At 37.1% G+C, this 26,229-nt stretch overlaps 1 protein-coding gene across 3 annotated transcripts in view; it reads left to right on the top strand.

Annotated features, from left to right (window-relative positions):
- The window catches only part of col19a1 (collagen, type XIX, alpha 1), a 367,958-nt gene that overhangs the window by 153,149 nt on the left and 188,580 nt on the right, over positions 1-26,229 (top strand). For all 3 annotated transcript variants that reach the window (XM_031902344.1, XM_031902343.1, XM_031902345.1), the window contains exons 16-17: positions 8,466-8,495; positions 9,695-9,739. In XM_031902344.1, the coding sequence (XP_031758204.1) occupies positions 8,466-8,495; positions 9,695-9,739 (75 nt within the window). The remainder of the gene's footprint in view (positions 1-8,465; positions 8,496-9,694; positions 9,740-26,229) is intronic.

Genomic DNA, 26,229 nt, shown 5'->3' with positions numbered 1-26,229 from the left:
CTGTCCTAGCTTTTCAATCAATTCATCTACCCGGGGCATAGGATATGCATCAAACTTGCTGACCTCATTTAACTTTCTGAAGTCATTGCAAAATCGGATGCTCCCATCCGGTTTTGGGACAAGGACAATGGGGCTGGACCAGTCACTATGGGACTCCTCAATTACGTCCAGCTCCAACATCTTTTTAATCTCCTCTGCAACTGCCTGGCGTCGGGCCTCGGGTATCCTATAAGGTCTGACATTGACTTTAACCCCAGGTCCAGTTATAATGTCATGTTTTATTATCTCAGTAAGCCCAGGCTGGTCTGAGAATATTTGTCTATTCCTGATCAGGAATTCTCTCATTTCCTGCTTCTGACTGTTAGTGAGGGTCTCAGCCACTTTTACCTCAGGCACATGAGGGATTTCTACCTCTACAGCTGTAGAATAGGCTGACAGGGCTTCCCTATCTTTCCAGGACTTAATTAGGTTCACATGATAGAGCTGCTCCTTCTTACGCCTGTCTGGTTGGGACACCTTATAATTAACTTCCCCTATGCGCTCTATAATCTCGTAAGGGCCCTGCCATTTGGCCAGGAACTTACTTTCTACTGTAGGAACCAAGACTAACACCCTGTCCCCAGGCTGGAAAGTTCGGACACGAGCCGATCTATTATATATCCGGCTTTGAGCTTCCTGGGCCTGAAGCATATGCTCTCTCACAAGGGGCATGACCATTGCAAGACGGTCTTGCATGTCTGCAACATGCTCTACCACACTTTTGTATGGGGTGGATTCAGATTCCCATGTCTCCTTTGCCACGTCCAACAGCCCTCGTGGGTGGCGCCCATATAACAACTCGAAGGGGGAAAACCCCGTAGAGGCCTGTGGGACTTCTCTAATGGCAAACATAAGATAGGGAAGTAAACAATCCCAATTCCTCCCATCTTTATCAACCACTTTTTTTAACATCCCCTTGAGGGTCTTGTTGAACCTTTCTACCAACCCGTCAGTTTGGGGATGATAAACAGATGTGCGTAACTGTTTGATTTGGAGAAACTTGCACAACTCCTTCATTACTCTAGACATGAAGGGAGTCCCCTGATCTGTAAGTATCTCTTTTGGAATTCCTGTACGGGTGAACATGTGGAACAGCTCTCGGGCAATGGTTTTTGAGGAGGTGTTCCTTAAGGAAACAGCCTCTGGATACCGAGTGGCATAGTCCATGACTACCAAAATGTACTGATGCCCCCTAGCAGATTTTATTAGTGGCCCTACCAAGTCCATTGCAATACGCTCAAATGGAATTTCAATTACTGGCAATGGGACTAACGGGCTGCGAAAATGGGGCATTGGAGCAGATTTCTGACACTCTGGGCAGGATTCACAATGGCTCTTTATATCTGCATATACCCCCGGCCAAAAGAACCGCTGTAACACTCGGTCTTTGGTTTTCTCATATGCTAGGTGGCCACCTAGTGGATGAGAATGGGCCAGATTGAGAACCGTTCTCCTATATGGCTGGGGAACCACTAGCTGTTCCACAATCTCCCCTCGAATCTTATCCACATAGTAAAGCAAGTCATTTTGTACAACAAGGTGAGGAAATACACAATCTACACCAGGATTTTCTGTGTTCTCATTGTTAATGGTGACATTTTCCCAAGCTTTAGTAAGTGTTGGGTCCCTTAGCTGGGCGGTTCCAAAGTTATCGCGGGAGACCTCTAGCTCAGGCATGCTAGGTTCCTCAACAGTCTCCGCAGTTGCTTCAGATTCGCCAACTAATACAGCTAAGGGAAACAACTCATTTTCTTCTGACCCCTCATCAGTACCATTTACAATAACATCTGAGACGAGTGGTCCCACTTTCTCTCCCCCAGACATTGTACTGTCCTTAACAGTCCCCATAGAAGGATCCAGTTCAATTGGGTGGAGTCTCCCCTCCCCATGCTCAGTCTCCGGAACCTGTTCCTGGCACAGTTCTCGAAATAAGGGGAAGTCTCTGCCCAAAATTACACTGTGCAGGAGTATGGGAGACACTGCCACTTCATGGCACACAGTCCCTGCGGGGGTCACAAAAGTCACTAGGGCCGTGGGGTATTTCTTACAGTCCCCATGTACACACACCACTCCCACTTGACGCTGGGTTAAAGGACAGTCTTTCAGGAGCTGTGTGTTTACCAGTGTGACTAAGCTACCTGTGTCTAACAGTGCATTCACAGTGCGCTTACCAATCTGGACGACACAAGTAGGTACCTCAGGATCCGCAACAAGACCTGGTCGAGCGAACAGAGACAACTTCCTCTCTGTTCCACACTCCATGGGTTCTGGATCAGCTGGGCAGTTGGGGGCAATATGTCCCCACTCTCGGCACCTCCAGCACTGGGGAGCTCTGCGGGTCTGGCGTGGGCTGTCTCCGCGAGATCTTCCTCTTGTTGACTCTGAACCTGGGTTCCCGGGGTCCTCTGCGCTGGGCTTCTCCACTGTAGCCGACTTCATGGGTAGGACAACTGCAGACAGCCTCTTTGGGGTGGACACCGCCCGGGTAGTGAAGTCCTCAGCAGCAAGGTATCGCTCCACCAGTTCCACCAACTGGTCTGCTGTATTTGGGTCAGATTGGCTCACCCACCGCCGTAATTCTGTGGGAAGGGCTCTCAGGTATCGGTCCATTGTGACCCTTTCCACTACCTGAGGTCCGGAAAGCAAGTCTGGCTGCAGCCAACGTTTCACTAGGTTAATGAGATCATACATCTGGGAACGCGGTGACCCCTTAACCTTAAAGTCCCAACTGTGGACCCGCTGGGCCCTCACAGAGGTGGTTACCCCCAGTCTCCGCAGGATTTCAGACTTCAACTTGTCATAGTCCTTAGCGTCCTCGGAGGACAGATCATAAAAAGCTTTCTGGGCATCCCCCACTAGTAGTGGCGCAACAATCATCGCCCACTGCTCCCTCGACCAGGCTTGCTGCTCTGCCGTCCTCTCAAAGGTACAGAGGAAAGCCTCCACATCATCCTGCCCAGTCATTCTCCGCAGGAGGTTGCTGCCTGGAATGGAGCAGTGCACTCCGGGGGCCACTGCAGCATCCCCAGAGACCTTGGCTGTCAGCTGTTTTACCAGCTCAATTTGCAACTGCCGATCTTTCTCTGCAGCCTGTGCCAGTGCTGTAATCTGGGCTTCCAACAAACGATTTGCCTCCTGCTGGTTGGCGTTAGTCTGCTGCTGGTTGGCGTTAGACTGCTGCTGTAGCACCAGGCTCTCCTGGTGGGCCCTTTGTAAGGTAGCCGTGGATTGCAGCAAAGCCTTGAGGACATCCTCCATATTATAACTTTTATGTGCAGTGTCCCTTTAAATATCACTTATACGATATACAGTCCACACAATTCCCACAGGAGACTTACTGTGGTCAGGCGACTCCCGCGTGTGGCAATCGATGCCCGCATCCTCCACCAATTGTGGGGGTTCACTCGCTGGTAGGCTGCAAATGAGGCAACTGCACACACCAAGACCAGTGTAAGGGCTTCCTGCCCGCGTTTATTTTTCAGAGGCTGCAGAAGTTTCCCCTCGCAGGGGGTATAAAACAACAGTTCAAACAGAAATATCAAGCCTCCTGGCTAACACAAAAATAAATGCTTCTCTTTCTCCTGAAGCTGAGCAAATCCAGCAGCGTGTCTCTCTCTCACACACACACACAGGCTCATCAGTTCCCCTGCACAGCTTCAGGTGTACTACAAATAGGCCTAGGGCCTCCTGGAAAACCTGGCCTATGGATTTGGGAATCCACCCACCCTGCTCTTGCGGATTCCCAGTAAGACCAGCCCCGGATCAACAATTTAAAAACTGCAGAGAAACAAAGTGTTTCTATGCCCCAAACACTGCTGGTCTCACCTCAGTAAAAATGTCTGAGAATCCGTGGCCCAACATACCTGTTGTCAATCACTTTTCCCCAGGAAACCGGGGACCTTTTTGTCACCATACCACATTACAAAGTATGATAATAAATATAAATAAATGCTAAGGCATCTGTTTACTAAAGTTTGTATAAATTGTCTTTGAAACATCACCCATTATCACTGTGAACATTCTTGCTACAAAAGTAACACTGCTCCCATGTTTACTAAAGTGCTATGAGATACATTTATCTTGAGATAAGTGGCATTATTTAAGCAAGCTTAGCAGTTAATTTCATCATTATTTCTGACGAGTTGCAAGTTTTTTTTTGGTGCTCATTTAGTTTAACTGCATAATAATTTCTCACCGTTTCGCAAACTTTTTAGCAAACTAATTTTGTGGGGGAATCGACATGGGACAGATTCGCTCATCACTAATTCCCATCTGACTCAGTCTAAGCACTGTAGATCTTTTGTTAGTTATTTATGTTTGTTCACCAATAAGAATTATAAGCTCTACAGATGAGATGCCAGTTCCTATATAAACACATTGACCTTGCACACCATTCATGATTGTTCCAATGAGAGTGGGAGGTGCTTGCTATTACTTTGTTTTGTATTAATTTTTCAGTCTGTTAGAAACCTTCGATATGTTGAAGGTTTCTAAATAGTCCTTATGTTTTATATGTTTGACAATGATCGTTTTCAAGAATTGCCCAAATATCTGATGTATAGCAGCTTTACCATTTGTCTTATCTATACAGATCATTGGGAATCTATATTGTTTGTCAAGAATAAAAATGTGCTTTTGTGTAAACAATTTGCATGAAATTAATAGAGGTTTTGTGAGCCAACAAAAGTATTTTGCGACCATATTGCCAGTTAAATAAGATTGTAAATGTAATGGCTTGCGCCAGTGCACAGTTTTTATAGTAACATTTCCTACTAAGAAGCTCATGATTTTTATGCCAGAAGAAAACATCCCCTTCAAACATGCCTCAGAAAAAGCCCTGTATTAATTTAAAGATCCTGATGTGATTACAGTCAAATGGCGAATATTATACTGAATTTTTGCTATTTATGCAAAGCATTTCTAATTTTTTCCCTTTTATCACATTCTCTCAGTTTGTTTTCTTTTAAAAAATTAAGCAATGTATTAAACATGTTAAGTCAGTTCTAATATATTTACAAAGAACAGCTTTAATTAGACATTTTGACTTTATTCTTTAATATAGTGACCTGTATAGGGCCAATGGATTGCAACTATGGCTGGCAGTAAAACTGGAATCCATTACATGTGGCACTTTGTCATATATACTGTATGTGAACCAGTACTCCTACACAAAGCCAATGCCTCAGTGCCTAGAAACAGGTCACCACACAAGGGACTTCCAGCCAAGGCTTTCTGTTAACACCATCTCCCTGAGTGTTGATCGTCTAGGAACAGAAAAAAGTTGCAGCAAGGAATGTCAAAGAAACTGTTACATTAAAAAACAAAGCTTGAAAAGGTATTAAAAGCTGCTATTAATATGGTGTAATATAACAAGGCAATATGATAGAGAAAACATGACAAATGAGCAGAAATTGTGAACACGGTTATCCTTTGTGAGTGCAGACAAATTGCCATTCATAAGGAAGATAAAAACAGAGCAATGACACATTCACAGGCTGCTGGAGTAAGACGTGATTTCTTTGTATTGAGCCACTTTATATATCACAATTTCAGTTAAAAAAATAGGAAAAAATAGTGTCATAAAAGCCTCAAAAATAGCTTTCAAGCAATCAATCTATCTATCCATCTTCATTGTTCTGTCTAGCTACATGCTTCATAGTTATATGCATAGATAAGTATATATATATATATATATATATGTATATATAGAGAAACCTAGAGACTTTTTTGAATGCAGGGCTTAATACATCATGTGCAACAGATGTAACAACATAAAATCCCATCTGATACCACTGCATCTGTTTTTATCCCCCCTCCCAGACCTTCCTAACTTTAGTACCATCCATCAACTGATAATTTCCTACCAGAGATTCCATTGTAGGTCCTATTCAGGTCAAGCAAGTGAGAAAAACATGTTTTGAATTTTTCTTACATTATGCAGTAAATATTGTTGTTGCCTACCCTGTTTTGTAAACATCTATTGACTTTTTGAAATGTATTAATTTGCTCAAATAGATAAGTATTGATTAAACGAAGGAATTTAAACTAGACTTTAATTTCAGGCCCTTGTTGAAAATTTCTGTCCATAGAATTTTCTGTAGAGAGTAATCTCATACAATCCTAGAGTTAATTAAGGCAAAGATTGCTTGGGCTCAATGCACAGATCCGCCACAGAGTTTTAATTGCTCTGCAGGGACAGATCAAACTTCTCATTATTCAGTTATTGTTATAGAGATGCTGCTGCATCTGATTTTTAAATTGCCTCAGGAAGACAGGTGAGAAGAAGATACAGATACACAATGGGACAGAGGCAAGGGGTGGAAGGGAAGGGTGAAATATTAAAACAGAGCATAGAACTAAAGTTTAGGGAAAAAAATTAGGTTTAACCAACTGAATGCTTATAAATTGCAAATTACCCCAAATGCGTAAACGTCATTTCTGATATGAAAAATGTTTCATTTTTTTTGGTTTGTTTGTTTATGGTATATTTACAGGTATTCCTTTACAGATAGGAACCAAATTAGCAACACATGAACAAATGCATGTTTATGCCTGACCATTTCTTTAACACCATTTTTAGCTAAATAGCCACTTTGATGTTTCTGAAAATACTGATGTCAACCATGTTTATGTCTTATTAGCTGTGAATGAGTTTCCTATGTACTTTATGTTAATTCCTGAAGATAAAACAGGTCTACTAGCATTACTTGTGTGAATGCTAGCTACTGCAATAGCTCATTCTAGGAGTAATTGATAGGATTAGCATAGTTTGCAAAACATCCATATTCACAGCTGAGGTGAGATGAAAGTGTTAGGACCCTAGGCATCACCCACCAGCATAGGGTTGCAATAAACCACTGTGAGGGCCTTGTCTTTGTTACTGTGCATCAAGGAAGAAACTACTGAGATATTTTATGGTGTGATATAAAGTGAATATAATCTGCATTGTTCGTAAGATCTAAGAACAAAAGGAAACAAAAGGGCTTATTAGAACACACCTATGCTGCTGCCAGTTGTGTGAGGGTATATTTGTATGTGGTGCCAAATATTGTGGTCAGAGTCTCTCTTTTTTCAATCCATATAAAAGTTGTACAGATTAAAAGACAGGAAGCATCAGATGAAGCAGAAGCTGCAGCAGCTCATTAGCTGGTATTTAAGGTTTCCTAATAACGATGAGTGAATTTTTTTGCCAAGCATGGATTCAAGGCGAAATTGCACATTTTACCATAAGTAAATTTTTTCGCAAAACTGCCAACAAAAAGCTAGAAAAACACCCCTTCACTTCAATGCTTGTGGAGTGAGAAAAAGCGCCCACTGACAACTGCATTTGGAGTGAAAATGCATAAAAAAAAGAAAACGCAAAAAAATTCTATTGACTTCAATTTGTTCTGCAACTCATCACTATTTCCTAATTAAGTTCAGTAAACATCAGTTCCCAATCTGACCTTTAGTGATGAGCAAATTTGTCCTGTTTTGGTTGGTAAAATTTGAGAACAGGCAATAGTTTGTTAAATGCATTGAAGTCAATAGGTGCTTTTTCACAGCAACTTTTTTTTATTCCGCTGCAACTTTTTTTTTTGGTCATTAAAGTAATTTTTTTCACTAGTGATCTTCAGTACCTGTGCATCTGAATACATAATAACTTCTTGAATTATGATTCATTAGCCTTTTTTATTTATATCTTTTAGATCTTTTTTTTTTGTTTCCTTGTCAACAATGTTGGTTTATGTGATGAATTCATATATAAATGTATCTAATTTCGATTTTAGATTAAAATATATGATTCTTCAAGTACAGGTATGGGATCTGTTATCAGGAAACCTGTTATCCAAAAAACTCTGAATTACAGGAAGGCCATCTCCCATAGAATCGTTTTTGATCAAATAAACCAAATTTTTAAAAATGCTTTTCTACTTTCTCTGTAATAATAAAATGCTTTGTATTTGATCTGAACTTAAGATATAATTAATCCTTATTGGAGATAAAACATTCCTATTGGCTTTAATTAATGTTTAAATGTTTTTTTAGTATCATTCTGAATAACAGGTCCCATACCTGTACTTTCTTTCAGTGGACTGATGAATGCAGTATAATTTGCTTTTACCATTTAAAACATTAACTGCATTTTATTTAGCAAGTACAGTCTTCTCCTGCAAGTAAAAAGTTTAGAATAAATTATTTTCTGCACTCATCTGCACAACATGGGGAGAGTCACCTGTTCATATTCCATTCAGATATGAATACTGTTACTATTGTGTCTGAAAATTTGACAATACAATTATTGTTTAATATAAACACATTTTTGAGTAGTTTTCTCATAAGAGTCATTGCAACACTGAGTGAATACAGAATAATAACTGTTAAAAACTGTATATTAAGTAGGGTCAGTACCTGTTCTTTAAATTATTCTTTTTTCTTACTTTTAGATTGTAGCTGGTGGTATAAAAGGAGATAAGGTAAGTTTTAAAATGCAGAGTAAAGAGTGGGCAGATGGACAAGAAACACCTGCAAAACTGCAAAATACTAACCCATAACCTTTCAACAACAAAAAGGAAATAGAAAACTTTATTTGTAAGCCACCATACCTTGTAGGCCAGTAACGCTAGTCAGAGAGCCACACCATGTAAAAAGCTGAAAAAGGTAGAACAACATTAATGATCAGTAAAGAGATTCTTGGTATTGTGTAGTGGATAGTTAGGTCATACCCATCATTATTGACACAGGTACCACTACATCATACAGTGACATTCTTGAGTAACAATTCCATACATCTGACTTTGTAGCAACACTTTTGGGAAATCCTGGATCAGCAGAATAATATCTCAATGCACACAGTATTAGTTTGCAAAGATGCGAGAGTAAGAGTGGCCTGAACAAATCCCTAACCTCAACTGAACAGCATGAGCCAGGTCTGATCTTCCATCATCGGTGGGTCTCTTACTTAAATGGGAGCAGGATTGTTCCAACATCTATTGGAATGCCTTCTCAGAAGAGTAAAGTACTAAGGCTGTTTTTAGCAGCAAAGAGAGGACTGGCATTAAATTGATAGCCTTTGGATTTAAAATGGAATGTTGAACAGGCAGGTGTTCAACTACTTTTGACTATATAGTGCATATGTTCCCATAATAATTTGTGAATACTTAACCTGTCAAAAATTTTGTAGAAGTTTAATGGTATTCTTTAAAGTCTTAGCAACCCTTGTCTTTTAATAATCTGTTTTTGTCACATAGTATAATATATATTGAATGGGGCAGTTGTGCCTTTTTACTCCAGTTGACCATAGACAGGGCTGCATAGCTTTCAATAGCTACTCAAAAATCCTTTCCCTATTTAAATTTAAACTTGAGGCTTCAGATTTCTTTCACTAAATGTGAATGGCTATTGTCTTTTAACCCATCATTCATCTGCCAAAGTGGCACTTCATACTGGTTTTAGGTTTAGTCACACTGTGCTTACAGGTATGAAAAATGGGCTCCAGATATCAAAAGTGAGTTTTCCTATTGTTGAGGCTTAACTAAGTAATGAAGCAAAAATGTTCGTACAAGTTAGCTCTAATAAGAGACAGTGCCACAGAGGTAGAAAACATTTAAATAAGGACAGTAATCTTACAGAAGGAGCTGTGGATTTCTCAAGTTTTTTTTATGATCTTTTTCAGGGTCCAGAAGGTCCTCAAGGTCCTCCAGGGAATGAAGGTCAGAGGGTGAGTATTACTGACATTTTATTTTCTAGGGACTCTGCTTTAATGATTCTGTATTACAGTCTTTTTCGTGTTTGCATTTTTGCTTGTCTGAAGAAGACACAATTAGTGTAGGTTTATTGAATTTAAAAGAGAAGACTGTAGTTAGAGAAAACATCCTGGAATTGGTTAGTTACTATGTTTTAACAATCTGTTTCTAAGAACCTTCATGGTAAACAATAGTTTTACGGTATAGAATAAAGAGTTTTACAATATATTCAAATATTATTTTCTTGCTGAAGACTGATGCTTAACAAACTAACCAGGTCTGGATTTTTTAAAAGGCTACATAGACCCAAGCCTAGCATTGCAGATAGTTTGACTGAAAGCACTTGAATCACTTTAAAGCAACAACTTTTTAGGTGACTGAAAATGTTTTAAAACACCCTACAGTGTGAAAGGGAAACAGCAGCAGTATGTCAACTTTTCAGACTGAAAATGCAGAGCAGTCTGAAAAGCAGCAGTAGTTGTGCTGTCTGGATTGAGTTAATGGGAGGAGGCAGTGAATTGATACGCACCAGATAAAGTGCCTGTGTGCCCACAGTTGTGAAGAAGGGGACAAACACACATACACATATTCACTTCTGCGGCTACTGATGTACAGTAGTCAAATGTCTGGGTATTGCCATAGAAATGAATGGGAGGATGGACTTTTGACTTTTTATCCCTGACACCTGAGCTGTTACTTGCAGCTGGAGATAACATGCTTTTAATCATCTAATTCCAATGCCCTTAAAAGAATAAACATAATTACAATTTTAAACATTCTCTTATATTTGTTACTGGTTTTAATAGAAGATAAGTGAGTTGGATTAATTCATAATTTCTGATTAAATATGAGGAAGTGTTTTGGGCCATAGTTAAGTTCATCAACACCTACTATGCTACCTAGGGCAGCATAAATCTTAAACTTGGCCCTGAGGCCAGCTGAGACATCTTTCCTGGCAATAGATTGAGAATTATCTCAAAATAGAGATATAAGGGCTTGGTTACTACTGCTTTGGGGATACATGAAATAGCACTTAGGGGGATTTCTAAATGAGGCACAAAGTCTTTTGGATGTATATCCAGTCTTTTGGGGATATATATAAAATGTAGAGCAAAGCAGAATCAAATATGACTATAAGACAACATACTTTGCTGTTCGTAGTGTGCGGCCTTGCTGAAATTTCCTTTATTAGGATATCTGGGTTGGATATATAAAGAAAGTAAATAAGATACCACCTTGCAAATCTAATATACATTTGTATAAGGATGGTTATAAAGTCCAATTTAAAAGCCCCAGATTAAGCCTATTTCATTTCAAATAATGTAATGCATTATATATTACAATGTAATGTTATTTCAAAATATGTAATGCATTATATTATGAAATCTCACTTTTTATGTATTGTCATTGATGTCACACTGTGTCAACATTGTAATATCTCCAGACTCATCTCTGTATTATTGTTATTGTATTTTTTATGCTCATTAAATAGGAACTTTCTTCTGACCTACTGATGATCTCTGAAGGCACGAAATAATTCAATATCACAACTACAACTAACTAAATTAATATACTGTAAAAAAGCAAAACATAGCTGGAAAGGTGCCCTAGGCAACCTGGCTGGCCAAACCTGCCAAGGACAAGGTACGGGGCCTGGACTGGGGGCAGGTAGATAGGAATGGCATGTCCCTGGTGGCCCCCATTGCTGTGCCATAGGCACGAGTCTCTTCTGCCTACCCCTTGTTCTACCCCTGTTATCTATGGGAGTGGCTAGAGCAGTGATCCCCAAACAGTGGCTCGTGAGCAACATGTTGCTTACCAACCCCTTGAATGTTGCTCTCAATGCCCCCAAACCAGGTCTTTATTTTTGAATTACTGACTTGGTGGCATAGATAAAAACACGATTTGCTACCAAATAAAGCCTCCTGTAAGCTAATAGTGTGCATAGAGGTTACCTAATAGCCAATCATAGCCCTTATTTGGCACCTCTATGAACTTTTATGATGCTTGTGTTGCTCTCCAAGTCTTTTTACATTTGACTGTGGCTCATGAGTAAGAAAGGTTGGGGACTCCTGGGTTAGAGTTTTCTTCTGCAAACTTATAAAAAAAACAAAACTGGATACTATATATGTAGACAACTATTAAAAATGTTGTGCTGACAATTGTTAAATCCTCCCTTTTCCATATATCAAAATAGAAATTAATTTTAAGCATGTTGTAGATAGTTTTAAGCCCTATTTCAGCTGCTTGTCCTTATCTATTTTGTTGATTATTATATTTTTAGCCTTCTTATTCTGCTTCTATACAAGTTGTTGTTGGGTCACTGACCCTGGCAGCCCAAAAAACTAATTGCATAAAATGTTGTTATTCTTTTTTTTCTACTAAGTCCCTCTCCTTTCCTTTTCTATTCATCTTTGATTCTGATTTCTAAACTGCTGCATAGCTGACAAATTGTAGTCTAAATTCCATGTCTGAGGGCTAAATAATTAAATAATAAAAACACAAAAAATAAAGAATGAATACAAATTGCAAAAGGTCTTCCTTATAAAGCCTTATAAAGTATGATGTATTAATAATAAATGCTAAATGACACATAATTAACCATGTTTGTCATTTTTAGATTATTGACATATTTTTAAATATTTATAATGAATTGTCTATGGCAATGGAGTATATATAAAAATTGTCTGCTCCTATTCCATCAGTTCCAAATTTGCAGATGAAAAATTGAAAACACTAACAATTTTACCCATTAATAACATTGGGGAGCTTGGGATGACATTTGCTCAGGTTTCAGTAAAGCAGATGCATTCTCCCGTGGGTCTTTTATAGCACAAATGTAATCACACGCGGTATATCCAAAATTAAAATTTTGACAGGCTGAAATAGACTCCTGGAAAGTTGCATTAAATGATCTCCTAATAGCTTGATTGGATGAGACCTTGAAATAGAAGGGAAACACTGAATTTACCATCATGGCAAAAATGAACAGAAGCAAATGTCTAGCCATCTGCTTACTTTGTTCCAACAGTTTACAATGTTGCAATATAAACTGTCTACTATTCTTGCTTTTTCCCAATGAATTGTTTTTTAATATCTGTTTGAACCCATGAATGAAAGGTAAGCGTGGTAGGGTTTAACTGAAAGTTTCAAATATAGAGAAATATGAATAAGAAATGACACAGAAGGTGCATCAGTTTGATCTATTCGCCTTCCATTAGGATTCTGTCATGTCTCTTTAATAACAAAGCACCCATGGGAATAGGTAACATTTCTGTGTCTCGGGCTATTTAGAAATTGATGGGATCATATCAGATATAAATGGATGTGAAATCCATTAACAGTTACCTGTTAGTTGCTTAAAGTAAGATTTAAGGTGTTTGCTCATGTATTTCTCACCCTCAAAGCATTCAAGTTGGCTGTTATGCAGGATACAACATTGCTATAAATGCACAAAAACAGCAAATATACATGTGATATTATTATGAGTTATCTACAAAATATGTTGTGTCTATCAAATAGGAGAGCATTCAATGACTAATGGCTGCATTAAGTTATTTTCCCATACCAATTACAATTGATGACCATATGTTGGCAAAAGAGTAAAACATAGGAGCATTCCAACTGAGCCAGGATTCTTTATCAGCCTCTGACTATACATCATTGCGGTCAGGTGTTCCCTTCTAGTTTCCCCCCAAAATATGTTTTATTGATTTTAACACATAACATGTAAGAATTAGTACATAACATCCAAGGTTTTACAATTAGTTGAGGGGGGCACTGTCATCATTAACCTTTTACCAATCTCATTTCCATCCACTTTTATTCTAGAGCTGGTTCTATTCCCTCTTATACCAGCCATGGTCCTAAATTTGATATTTACTTGGGCAGCCCCTACTCTCGCAAGTTAGTTTGTATAGAGATAGCATTATGTTTACTACATTTATTGAGTGATAGCCTCTTTTGCCCCATCCAGTGCATAAGTATAGTTTTTCTGGCATAGTGAAACAGTATTTTGCTGTAATTACTGCTTAAAAAGAAGGAAGTACCTATAATAAACCTGTCCCTGATTGTGGTTTAACTGAGATGTTTCCTGTTGGATAAAATACAGATACCTTGACCAAGAACCCAACTTTGGATCCAGTGCTATTCATGTAAATCAAATACAAACATGTGTAAAATTCCTGCCCTTACACCCTTCAACATAAAGCACAGGTTAATGAAACAGGAAGATTCATAATAGTTTTTGAAGTTTGAGGGCGAGCTGTTCATGATTTTTCCTAGATGCTTCCATTGACCTTCAACTAATTGGCATAACTTTATTTTTTAACATTTTTTTAAATTGTTTTTGTTAATGCAATATCTTGGAAGCATAACTTTTTATTATAGGAACCTTTAAAATAAATCAACCAAATAAAGCCTCACCAAAGGTAAAACTAGTCTTTGAGCGGGATGAAAACTAATTTAGAGGGTTTTACAAGAATTTGAAGCAATGTTTTTCAAGAAATGCTATATAATATATGCAACAAGATATATTTACCTTGCCAAGAACACAGTTTTACATACAGTATGGTTTGTAGTGAGAAAATTCTATATGTATATAATTTATGAATGAATGAAAAATACTGTAAAGGTAATGTGTACTTAATGGAATTAATTGTAATTAACATTCTAAGTCCTTTCTTCAGTTGATTTCACAAAGGGATGTGAGTTCTGCATATTAATCTAGCACTAATGAAGACATTTCTCAACAATTTGTATACATATGTTTACCTATTCATGTTGCTACTACCCACACAACAGCTGTTGAGGTATTAAAATAATTTATCAAGGGCCAAACTTTGTGCAAACATTGTACCTTTTATGTGCCACATTTTACTGAACCAAATTGATAATTGAATGAAGTTTAAAAATTAGTCACCGTTAAAAAGAAGCAAAGCAGCATTGCTTAATAAATCCTTATTTACCAAATGAGTGTAATACAAAGATAAATTGTTTATAGAAATACATGACAGAGATATGGACAACCCCTGGTAAAACCAGGCATGTTTGACTACATATACCAGCACATGGAGGGGTGTATTCATTAACATTGGAGAAGAACATCACCAGTTATGTTGCCCATTACAAACAATCAGATCTTTGCTTTTGTTTTCTTTTAGGTGACCTCCTAATGTAAATTCTTAAACCCATAGAAACCTATTAGCAAAAAAAAAAATTGTAGAATAAATTCTCTGGCAAATGGTTTAGTACAATTTTACATTTAAAAAATATTTAATGTATAAGTTCATTTTAAACAAATAATTCAAATTTAAAAAGAGAGGTAGGTAGAGAAAGGCATGCAAATGTCAGGCACCTCCCCCCTATGATTATAATTGCTTACCTAAGACCATGGGCTGGTTATCCTTTTTTACTGATAACTGCACTAACTTGGGTTACCTCTGTAGGAGCACCATGTCAAAATCTTCTTGCATGCTCAGAACAGTAAAAATTGGTCTTTTCGCTCCACTTTTATGCGCACCCTGACTGAATGCTGAGAAGTTGCAGAATGAAGAAGACGACGCATGGTGCTCTTACAGTAATTTTTAGTAAACAGGAGCACCAGCTCAGGGTCTCAAGAATATATATTTCATTTTTCAATTTTGGTCCTGAAAATATTAAGCTAATACCATGAAGCACTTGAAGAATGCCATTTAACAGTTAATTATCATGACTGACATACCATTCTCAATATATTTAACTATATTCGCACAAAAAAATATTTGTCAGGCCATGTCTTTAGTTGAAGCCCACTAGCCAGGTAATTAAACGAAAGGTGCAAAATGTGCCTGGTCTATTAACCAAGCAGGAATTCGCTTTCAGACAGGTGAAGGCTTCCTGGTTATTGGTTTTAAAGGGGCAATATACTCCCCTTTTCATCATTCGTTAAATTAGTAGGTGCCAAAAACATTTTTTGCTTATGGTTTTAATGCATTTCCTGCACTTAACAGGGCAAAATATTAAATTGAAAGTAAAGTCATATTCTACTTTCTGTTCTTCCAAGCCGAATCAAAACAGATCAAAGTCCACAGGAAGGTGTTTGTTTATACAGAGGGACACAAGGCACTTTTGATATGTTTGACTGTACTCAAGTGAACAAAATGTAAATTGTGACTTTACTTTTAATTTCAGATTTTCGGTATATGTACTGTATTTCTTAATTAAAACAGGCAAAAAGTATGCATAGCACACACTCAATTTATTAAACTAGTACTGACAATGATGTATACTTTCCCTTTAAGGTGGAACTATATTTATTACAGCCTTGAAGATAATTTGCTTTGATGTTTCAAAGCCATTGACTTGGAGCAACAACTAGATTTTAGTGTACAAAAGCGTTATCTTATACTGCAGTGAAATAATCCCAGCACAAAACATGCAATATATTTGGGTCATGATTATGAACATTTCCACCTCGCATTAAGGATTCTTGTCCTTATTCAGATTAACCGTAGGAACCCAATCAATAATATAAAATTGCAGAAAGTTTTAGAAGAAACACCAAGAATAATAGCTGCAGAAATAGAAACGGTTACTCACTGTTAGTCATAAGTAGGCTTACATTAAATCCAGAAAGGGCTCGCTATTCTACTGGGACAAAGTATGAGATAATTAACGAGTCATGGCTAACAAAAATTGCAAAGAAAAGGTGGGCTGCTAAAAATGTCATCTGGTTTATTGTCAGTACATTCAAAGTTAGAGCAGTGTTTTGACGATGAATAATAAAAATCAAGCTTTTGAATAATTTCATATATTCCAATGTTGCTATGGCAACGAAGTTTAAAATTTTAAAGCAAAGGCCTGGTGTGTTAAAAAAAATCAGCATTAAAAATATTAATCAATGGTATTATTTCTGAAAACGCACAAAAGTAAGTTAGGTGATGCAAAACTGTCATATTTAAAAAGGGGGAGATGAAACATGGAACTGATTACAGAAACCTGCTGGCTTTTATATGTAATAGTACAATTACAGAAAGTTATTGTAATTCTTAAATTGTATATAGACTGGACTCAGACATGCTTGATTTGTTGAAATTTTGTCAAGATCACCATACCCTTGGATATTGTGCTTAAAAAATCATCCAAGCCCCTCTTCTGCCACTACAACATCACCAGTAGGGCATTCCCCAACCTCACTGCCCTCACTGTAAAGAACCACCTTCACTGCTTCAACTGCCCCAGTCAGTGGCTTGCGAGCAACATGTTCCTCACAAACCTCTTGGATGTTGCTCCCAGTAGCCCCAAAGCAGATGAGTTATTTTTGAATTCCTGGCTTGGAGGCAGGAAGTTTTGTTTAAATAATAATAAGATGTACTACCAAACAGAGCCTTCTGTAAGCTGATAGCCAATCACAGCCCTAATTTGACACCTTCATGAACTTTTCTGATGCTTCTGTTGTTCCCCAAGTCTTTTAACATTTGACTGTGGCTTGCAAGTAAAAAATGTTGGGGACCCCTGCTCTGATCTAAGGGGGTGGCCTCTGGTGCATTGATCATTTCTGCGGGAAAAAAATCCCCACTTTCTGTCCTCTAATGTACCTGTGAATGGCTGATTATCTAAATAATAAGAAATAATTGCATTTTGCGCAGATTGTCTTTTATGTAAACATGTAGCCTATTGCCCTATTTAATTTGAATGTGCTGCCATGGCTACACAACATTTATGTATTTAGATAATGGTAGTGGCACATGTGGTAATGTCTAGCGTTTTAGCTATCTCATTCTAAATGAATATGGGACAATTTCAAGAGCTTTGTCCCTATGCCATGGAGCTCCATAATGCTCCAGTGACAAAACCATGACAACCATGTGTGCCATTGCTGTAGTTTTTCTAAAGCAAATGCACAATGCACGTGTTTTGAAAAAAAGAAGGATTTTCCAGGGATGGAAAAAAACATCTGCCAATGTCTTCTTCATCATCTCAGCAAGTTTTAGCTGGCGAATTTTCAGTTTTGGATTTTTAGCTGTTTTCTGCAAATCGGGAAAAAAAATCTGACTATTAGTAAATTTTTCAGTTATTTGTGAATTAAAAACAACAGAGCCAATTTATACATGCTAGTGCAATTATGAGCCTAATTGGCATGTTTTACCTATTATGCAGCATTTTTCCCATGATTTCTGTGTAATTCTGGTCACCAGGGAAAGATGTGCACTCAATGTCAAGAATCGTGTAATTGCACTTGCTTCTGGTATGTGCTGTGAAAGTTACTTTTGAGACCTATTCTTTTGTCGTGATTGCACAACTATGATTGCAGTTTGCTATGGGAACCATGAAGCTACCTCCTGGTTCAAAGGGGGTGGTAGCCCCAAGTTCCCCCTGCTTCAGTGGGCAAAACTGCACAAAATTCAGAAAACAAGACTGGAAGGGCCAAGCACAGCTATAGGGTACGGCCACACAGGGCTTTTTCTTAGCCTACATGAAAGAGTCTCTCTGTGCTCCTGCTTTTCTGCTTCTGCACCCAATGTATTGGCCTGGGTGCAGCTACACCAAATAGAATTCAGCACAAGTTTTGGCACCAGTATCTGCTCTGTGTGTCTGCACCCAAGCTGGGGCTTGAAAATCTGGGTACAGACACAGGAGAAAGCAGATGCCCATGGTAGTGCGATTCTGGGCCTGCATTTGTACACAGACCAAGAATCAATCCCATGTGGCATTGGCTGCCAATGTCAATTTACTGGCCCCGCAATTGTACTTGTGGTCATGAGTGACACCTAGGGGCTGATTTACTAAAATTAATTTTTTTCTGGCCTTCAAAGTGATATAAACTCAACATGGTATAAATAAGAATTAATCTCGATCATTGTTGTATTTATAAAATGTCCCGTTAATGCTGTTAACTCAAAAAATTTGAGTCAAACCAGATGTTAATTTCCAAGAATCCTTTTTATTTTTCCCAAGCAGGAATTGCTCCAACAACCATTTTAGTAGCATTGGTGCTCATTCTTGGAAAACAATGATGGGATTAACTTCCCCTTGAAAATGTGTAAAATAGAAAACAATGATGGGATTATCTTCCCATTGAAAATGTGTCAATGATAGGCTGTCACTGTCCTCTACTATTCTAAGCCTCCATAGGACTCAATGGTACTTGACAGGTCAAACCTGACAATTTTTTCTTTGGCAAAAAAGTTAACTAAGGGGGAAATTTATCAAGACACGAACGCTCAGAGCGTTCATTTGAACGATCCGAGCGTATTTTCGGAAATTTTTTCGCGCTTGCGCGACTTTTTCGTGTGCTTGCGTGAAAAATTCGGAAAGGTTCTGACGCTGTTTACAATTGTTTGGTACAAAATTTTATGACTTTATCATCGCCAATATGATATTATCGTATTTTCGTGATATTTGTGATCTTCAGAAATTATTGTATCCAATCCGAATTTTTCCCATTTGGGATTCGAACTTGCGTTTAAATGAATTGGCCCCTAAATGTTAATAAATCACGAATTATGGGAGTTATTTCTAAAACAATATAGGGGAAATCAAGTTCAGGTATGGGACCTGTTATCCAGAATGCTTGGGACCTGGGGTTTTCAGAATAAGGGATCTTTCCGTAATTTGGATCTCCATAACTTAAGTCTGCTAAATATCATTTAAATATTGAATAAACCCAATAGGATTGTTTTGCCTCCAATAAGGATTAATTATATCTTAGTTAAGTACAAGGTACTGTTTTATTATAAGAGAGAAAAAGGAAATCATTTTTAAAAATTAGAATTATTTGCTAATAATGGAGTCTATGGGAGATTGTCTTTACGTAATTTGGAACTTTTTGGATAACGTGTTTCCAGATAAGGGATCCCATACCTGTACTGGCTAACACTCATTTGTAAATTTTCTCAAAATTGCTTAGTAAATGTGCACCCTAGTGTAAGGCTGTCTTTCTCTGCACTGCTGGTTCTCAAAACAATGCAGCAGAGTGTACTTCTCCAACCAGGAGAAGCAGTTCTTATAATATATAAATATTTGTAGTATTCTCAGTTTCTTTTGAATCTTTTAGTGACTGTCTGTGCCTTTCATTTCATCTGTCAAAATAGGCTAAAACAACAGCGCAATAATGCAAAGTATGAAAAGCACAGTAATAACAGGATGCCTGCAGCATTATACTTTAAATGTGAAAAACTATTTTAACAGCAGTTTTTAGCCAATGTCATGAATAGGAGTGTAACTGTGAAGCAACAATCAGGATAGATCAATATTGCAGTTAATCTGCAGATATTTCTGTATGCATTTCTTTCATTACCTTTGCAGGGCACATATTTGCAACTGTATTATTTATACCTGTTGTCTATAGCAAATTTAACATACAAATGCACATGTATTATCTACAGTAATAACATGAACAGTGGGAAGGAAGAGAATATCAAAGTAATGGGCCTCATTGAGACCCCTCACTGCTCCCTTGAGCAGCACAGGTGTTTTATTTGTATGAAAATTAATTATGTATTAAAACTAGGCAATAAATATGTAATAGCATGCATGGCAAGGTCTTTTCAAGGGCACAATATTAAATAAATCCTTTCATAGAACCACAGTGCATTTCCTCTTATTGCGGTACTAATGTAAATTCATTAGCAAAGAGAAACTGAAAAACATGGGGAAACTAATAAACAAGTCAGAAAACAGCGATTAAATCCCATTTGAGCATTTTTAACCCATTATTACCTATTATTCATTTATTATTTTTAATGTATTTTCAGCAAGGACATGAATGAGCCTGCCCAGCTAACATTCTTGGCCATAAGTTTTAGCCTTAACACATAGCCAGTATTGAATGTGTCCTTATTTATTACTAATAATTAGTTCTGATTTGTTTGGACTGTGTAGAAAAAACAATTGAGATGGCTTGTTTAGATGTATTCTATATAGTAATATTAATTGGTCTTCTGCCAATTGTAATCACAAACTTGATTGCATTAGTAGGAAATCTTGGCCACACCACTGCTCATTCATACAGAAAAGGTATTATTTGAAATAGATATCATATTACATTCTATTGAGCAATTATCCTTTTTCTGTCTTAACTGATAATTAAAATTCTATATGTAATATGTACTACTCCTTTCAAGGGTAGCATTTCTGACTAATTAAAAGACATATTCATGCACATTTTTATGCCATATAGGAGAAAGAATTAATGATATGGAAAATAGATAAGTGTGAATATATGAAGTAAAGAGCATTTTATCTGCTGCTAGAGGGTGATGCTGCTTAATCATTGTAAGCAGGACTGGGTATGATCATGTGAAATTGTAATATATCTGTACCAATTAGAATAATGAAAATGTCTGATATAAACTATAACACCTGACAGACTGTATGAACCTATTGTATTTTTTGTCTATATATAGATTCTTGCCTGAGCATGCAGATATAATTGAGGTAATAGAATCTTGGATCCTATACAGATCCTATCCTGATCTCGGATTATTGGGAAACTTCATTTCCCACTACAACTTCCTTATCGAGTTTTATGTACTGCAGTTTTTATCCAATAGGACCTACAAAATAAAAAAAAAGCCTGCAATTAGATAATCCCTTGGGCTGTGGCCTTGAACTGAAAGAAAATACATACCCCTTTGAATCAAATAGCAAAGTTCAGCTTATATAGACCCTTTGGCCTCATCATATTGCTTCTGAAACTACCACATAAAGCAGCATTTGTTGAAGTTGTTCAGTTCAAGCCCCCCCCCCCCCCCACCCTTGAAGGCCCAACATTTGGTCACGGCCCCTATTAGCTCATAACAAGGTTAAAGGTATGGAAAATATCTATGTATCATTTATTCAGCCACAGTCCCAAGAATATCTAGAACAGCAATTGCATCTCACCTAAAGCTAACAGACCTTCAGCCAAGCTTTTAGGCATATCTCCTACAGGGGTGCCATCCCCATACTTTGGGAACCAAAGTGTACTTGCCCAGTTGTGGCAAAAAAATGGCAAAACCCTAATACTAAATATTGAACAACATATTTTTTTTCCTTTATATGTCATACTCCTAATCTGATCCGATGTTTATTAATATTATTGGCTTAATGGGTTATTGCTTTCAGTTGGCTACAGAATTCCACTACAACAGCTCAAGGCGATGGACTCTTTAAAATATAGTATATTTACTATTAATGCTGAGACACAACATGGACTAATGTAAATCAGTCTGGTTCTTCTGTGGTATTTTTATCTAGTATCTATAGGATTGTTGGCTTCTAACTATGAAGTAGATATCAATGCCCAGAGTCAGCCTTTCTTTCCTCTTTGTTACCTTCTGCCTCAATTTTTTCCTATTACCTTCCATTTTTCCTCTTATTTCGTTACTTTTATGAAGTCATTAAAAGATCCAAAAATATACATATATGTACTTGTGTGTACACAAGTCATACTTCTGGCCCAAGGGCTATGTGCAGTAAGATTAACGCAACATTAATATATTCTAATCAAAGGAATAAAATTGTGATTTTTTTTTGCTTTTAAAGTATCATAAACATGAGCAACGCAACCACAGTTTTAGAGAGAAAATATTCTTTTGATTTTTTTCTCTTTGTTTCAACCCATTAGAAATTGGGGCATGTAATTTAGTAGCTTGTTGCATTCATCTTATGAGCATAACATTTGTTCATATACATTTGCTACTCATTATTAACATCATAACTATTGTGTGAATCTACAATGACTTTATTATGCTTTATTCGGGAAGGTGAGTCATTTTTTTTTAAATATATTCATTAAACATGACATATTTCACTTCTGTTAGTAGCTTGTTTTATTTTCCAGCGTGTGATCTCTGACATTGTTGCTTATATTACAAAATCTGCATTTCATTATTTCACTGGTTACTTCACAGTTTAACTGCTGACATTGTTCTATAGAACATAACTGGAAAGAAAACCATGAAAAATAACGATTATAATATTCTGAACTCACAAAACATTCAACAATATCTTTTTCTTATTTCATTTTTCTTCCTATCCGTGAGCAGCTTTAATTTTTAGCACTTTTAGTAGCTTGTGCAAAGTACTGTATATGATTTTTTAAATACTTATTAATGCTAGCCAGTCATTGACATTGAAGCAAAACTCACAAGAGTGACTTTAATAAAAATTAATTGTAAACATCTCTACACAGGTAATCTGCAGTTTTTATAAAAAAGTTTACCTGTGACTTTTCTATTGTATTTGAAATTTGTTGGAGCTTCCATTCTACAACTAGAGAATTTTATATTTATTACAAGCATCACAGAACAGATTCATTGTAAAGTATAAATAACTTGTCATGCACATATCATTCTGAAGATAAGACAATTAGCGTTATTGGACTACAATGCCAACCAATTTATTTGAAGCAAAAAAATAAATCACATTAAAGAATGATGGCTCTTTATATATGCAATGCCATCAACACAAGCACAATTAGGCATTACTACAACATTGTAAAGTAGGTCACATGACAGTATAGCATCAGATTAGTAGAGACAGCATTACATATAATTAGCAACACACTAGAGCAGGGGTCCCTATCTTTTTTACCCATGAGCAATGTAAAAAGAATTGGGGAGCAACATAAGCATGAAAAATGTTCGTGGGGGTACCAAATATGGGCTGTGAATGGATTTTGATACCCCCATGTGGACTGGCAATATCCAGGAGGCTCTGATTGGCAGTACACAGTTTTTATGCAACCAAAACATGCCTATAATCCAGAAAATAAGATCATTCTTTGAGGCCACTGGGAGCAACATCCAAGAGGTTGGTGAGCAACATATTGCTCCCGAGTCACTGGTTGGTGACTACTGCACTAGAGCATAGCAGAGTAGATGCACCATATGTTGAGCATAATTTTACCACTTTGGACCATAAGCTATACTACAGGAAAATACCATAGCATTAGTCCACATCAGGGGACTGACACTTGGAACAGCTGGCATTGGGGCTTACCCCCATGTCTTGAAGCCTCAGTGGAGTAATAAAATATACTATGGATTAATCTAAGTTATTTTATTTCTGGTTGAGATTAGGATGTTAAAAGATCCATGATGGCTCTTATTTAAGAAATTAATTGATGTGTAAATCTCTTTGAGTGTTTAAGAGAAACTTTAGACTTCACTGTGGTGTTTGTGTTACTGCTCTTATGTGGGACTGTCACTGTGTATAGGGAATATTGCATGACTGGGTTGTTTAAAATGGTTTTCCTTTTCCCTAATGCAAATAATAAACAGATCACATAACTCATATGAAATGGCTGTCCATACATACCAATATGAGCAGGCAGTGATGGTTAGAAAAAAGTGTTAAATATGCCATATACGTTTCTTGTGGTATTTAGCTTTTCAACTTATTTCATATGGCTATGCATTTGGAATAGTGATCTTGCTTATTTGGACTTTAAATGGAAAATCTACTATAAGTATCAGCATTGTAATATGTACGATGAGCTGTATTTTTTCTTCACACCAAGTTACAAGAGTACATATTCAATCCTGAAGATTTTTTTTTGCCTGATCTTTTGTTGCATTTAGCAATGATCTTATTCAATTCAACAAAGTGTTCTTTGACAAATGCTACTTTTCATTGTTTTGGGTACGCCACCATGATGTACGACTGTTCTCTTGACAAATTGAATAATTTTGTAATTTCAGCAATCTAGTATTTGACCTAGATTTCTTATGTTGCTTTAGAAACCTACATGGAAAATTTGCAGTAGTGAATTGAACAAGTGAGTAAGGCAAATGATGGAGAGTTTTTCACTTAAGGATCAGGGCTAAAAAAGAGATGGGGGTTCAACAAACTAAATAAAATCGGTAACTTGCAACTAGTATGCAAAATAGCAAACCTATAAAAGAAAAATAGAATAGAAAATAAATAATATTCCTGTCCTAGTATGTGTAAAGACGGTTTTACTTTTCGGTGTAAAGTTTGTATTTTCGTATCCGAACGATCGGAAAAGGCGCAAAAAACTTTCTGACTTTGAACCTTCAAAGTTACAATTAAAGTTGTTATTCTAATTTTTTAAGCTTTTTTTTTAAATGGGAAAATGCAAACTCTTAATTACACCACCTAAACCAGTTGACATTTTTAATAATACAATCTAGTAAAGTATATTGTTATATATTGTGATATATTATATGCTTCTGTGTTTCCTTTATTAGAAGTTTTAGTATGACTGGTCATTAGATTGTCTGTTTTCCAAGTAATGTTAATATTTACATGGCCCTTTACTTAGGGCTCCTATTACTATTTTATTAACAATTTTATTTGCATTTATACTTAAAGATCATATAACGATATACATTTATGCCATGGAGCCACACAGCTTCCCTTTTCAGTGTAATTGACCTGCACATGTTCCATTGCTTCTCTTTAAAAATAACTCTGTGCGTGTCTATACTGGCAGAGGAAGCATCTATTTCTATGTAAACAGAAATCAAGTGGACGTTCCAAAGGGTTATTTATAATTTGGCCAGGCAGTTATTACAACTGCTACTATTTTCAGCTCATTGACAACTAAATTAGGAAAGCGATATGTGCATATTTTTAGTTCTTTTAAATGGAAAATTATTTAAATGTTGTTTGCAGCCTTAAGAAGCTTAAACGAGGCAGCTCTTTTTTCTGCACTGAAAGCAGCAGCAGACTTTATTGGCAGGAAGAAGGATGGAAATAATCAGTGCAATGTGAGGATTAAAGTTAATTCCATATTAATGGCATGCAGTAGGATAATGACTGTGGGCAGGTTGCAGATTTCAGTTAACTGGCAGTGAGGCTTAAAAAAAAACCTGTGTTATATGCTGACAGAGGCTGAAGAGTGTTAATGATTAAAATTACAATATAAGGAACAGGGACTGAAACATATATTAAGTAACATAAAAATAAATATTTAACCACCAAATTCTAGTGTAGATAAGAATAGAAAAGGAGCTCTAGTTTGATATTGATGATGGCTATTTAGAAAATGTCTGTAACAGTCAGTGCAAACCATCTATATAGCTGTTGTAAAATGCTCCCTAGATATATCACCTGCTTGAAACACAGGCTCATAACAAAGGGAACTTATAACTTGGCTGTGTTTGCTGCACATTTGTCAGGAGACCTTGCCTTGTGGTGGAGGCAGAATAAAGAGGTAGCACTGTGATGACCTGCTCACCGAATTGTCGAATTACCTGATTGATAATAACACATTTATGGATCATTTTGAAGCAGAAAAAGCTATGGAGCACAGTTGCAAAGGGTCATTATATTTTGAGCTGTAAAAAGGATGCAGGTTTATTAATCTTATCCAACATTATTCAGTGACCGTTAAGTGGCTTTCTCTCCAATTAACGAGATGCTATTTATGAACTGGTTCCTTATAGCATTCTGTGCTCTGCTAGACTACTGCCTATAAAGTTGGTACCCAGGGTTGTTACCTGTTTTACCTCCTTATATGCCCATAGGAAACAAC

The sequence above is a fragment of the Xenopus tropicalis genome, chromosome 5 (assembly GCF_000004195.4).
Source record: "Xenopus tropicalis strain Nigerian chromosome 5, UCB_Xtro_10.0, whole genome shotgun sequence".
Taxonomy (NCBI): domain Eukaryota; kingdom Metazoa; phylum Chordata; class Amphibia; order Anura; family Pipidae; genus Xenopus; species Xenopus tropicalis.
Note: the sequence above shows the minus strand (reverse complement) of the source record. Positions and strands in the feature narration are given on the sequence as shown.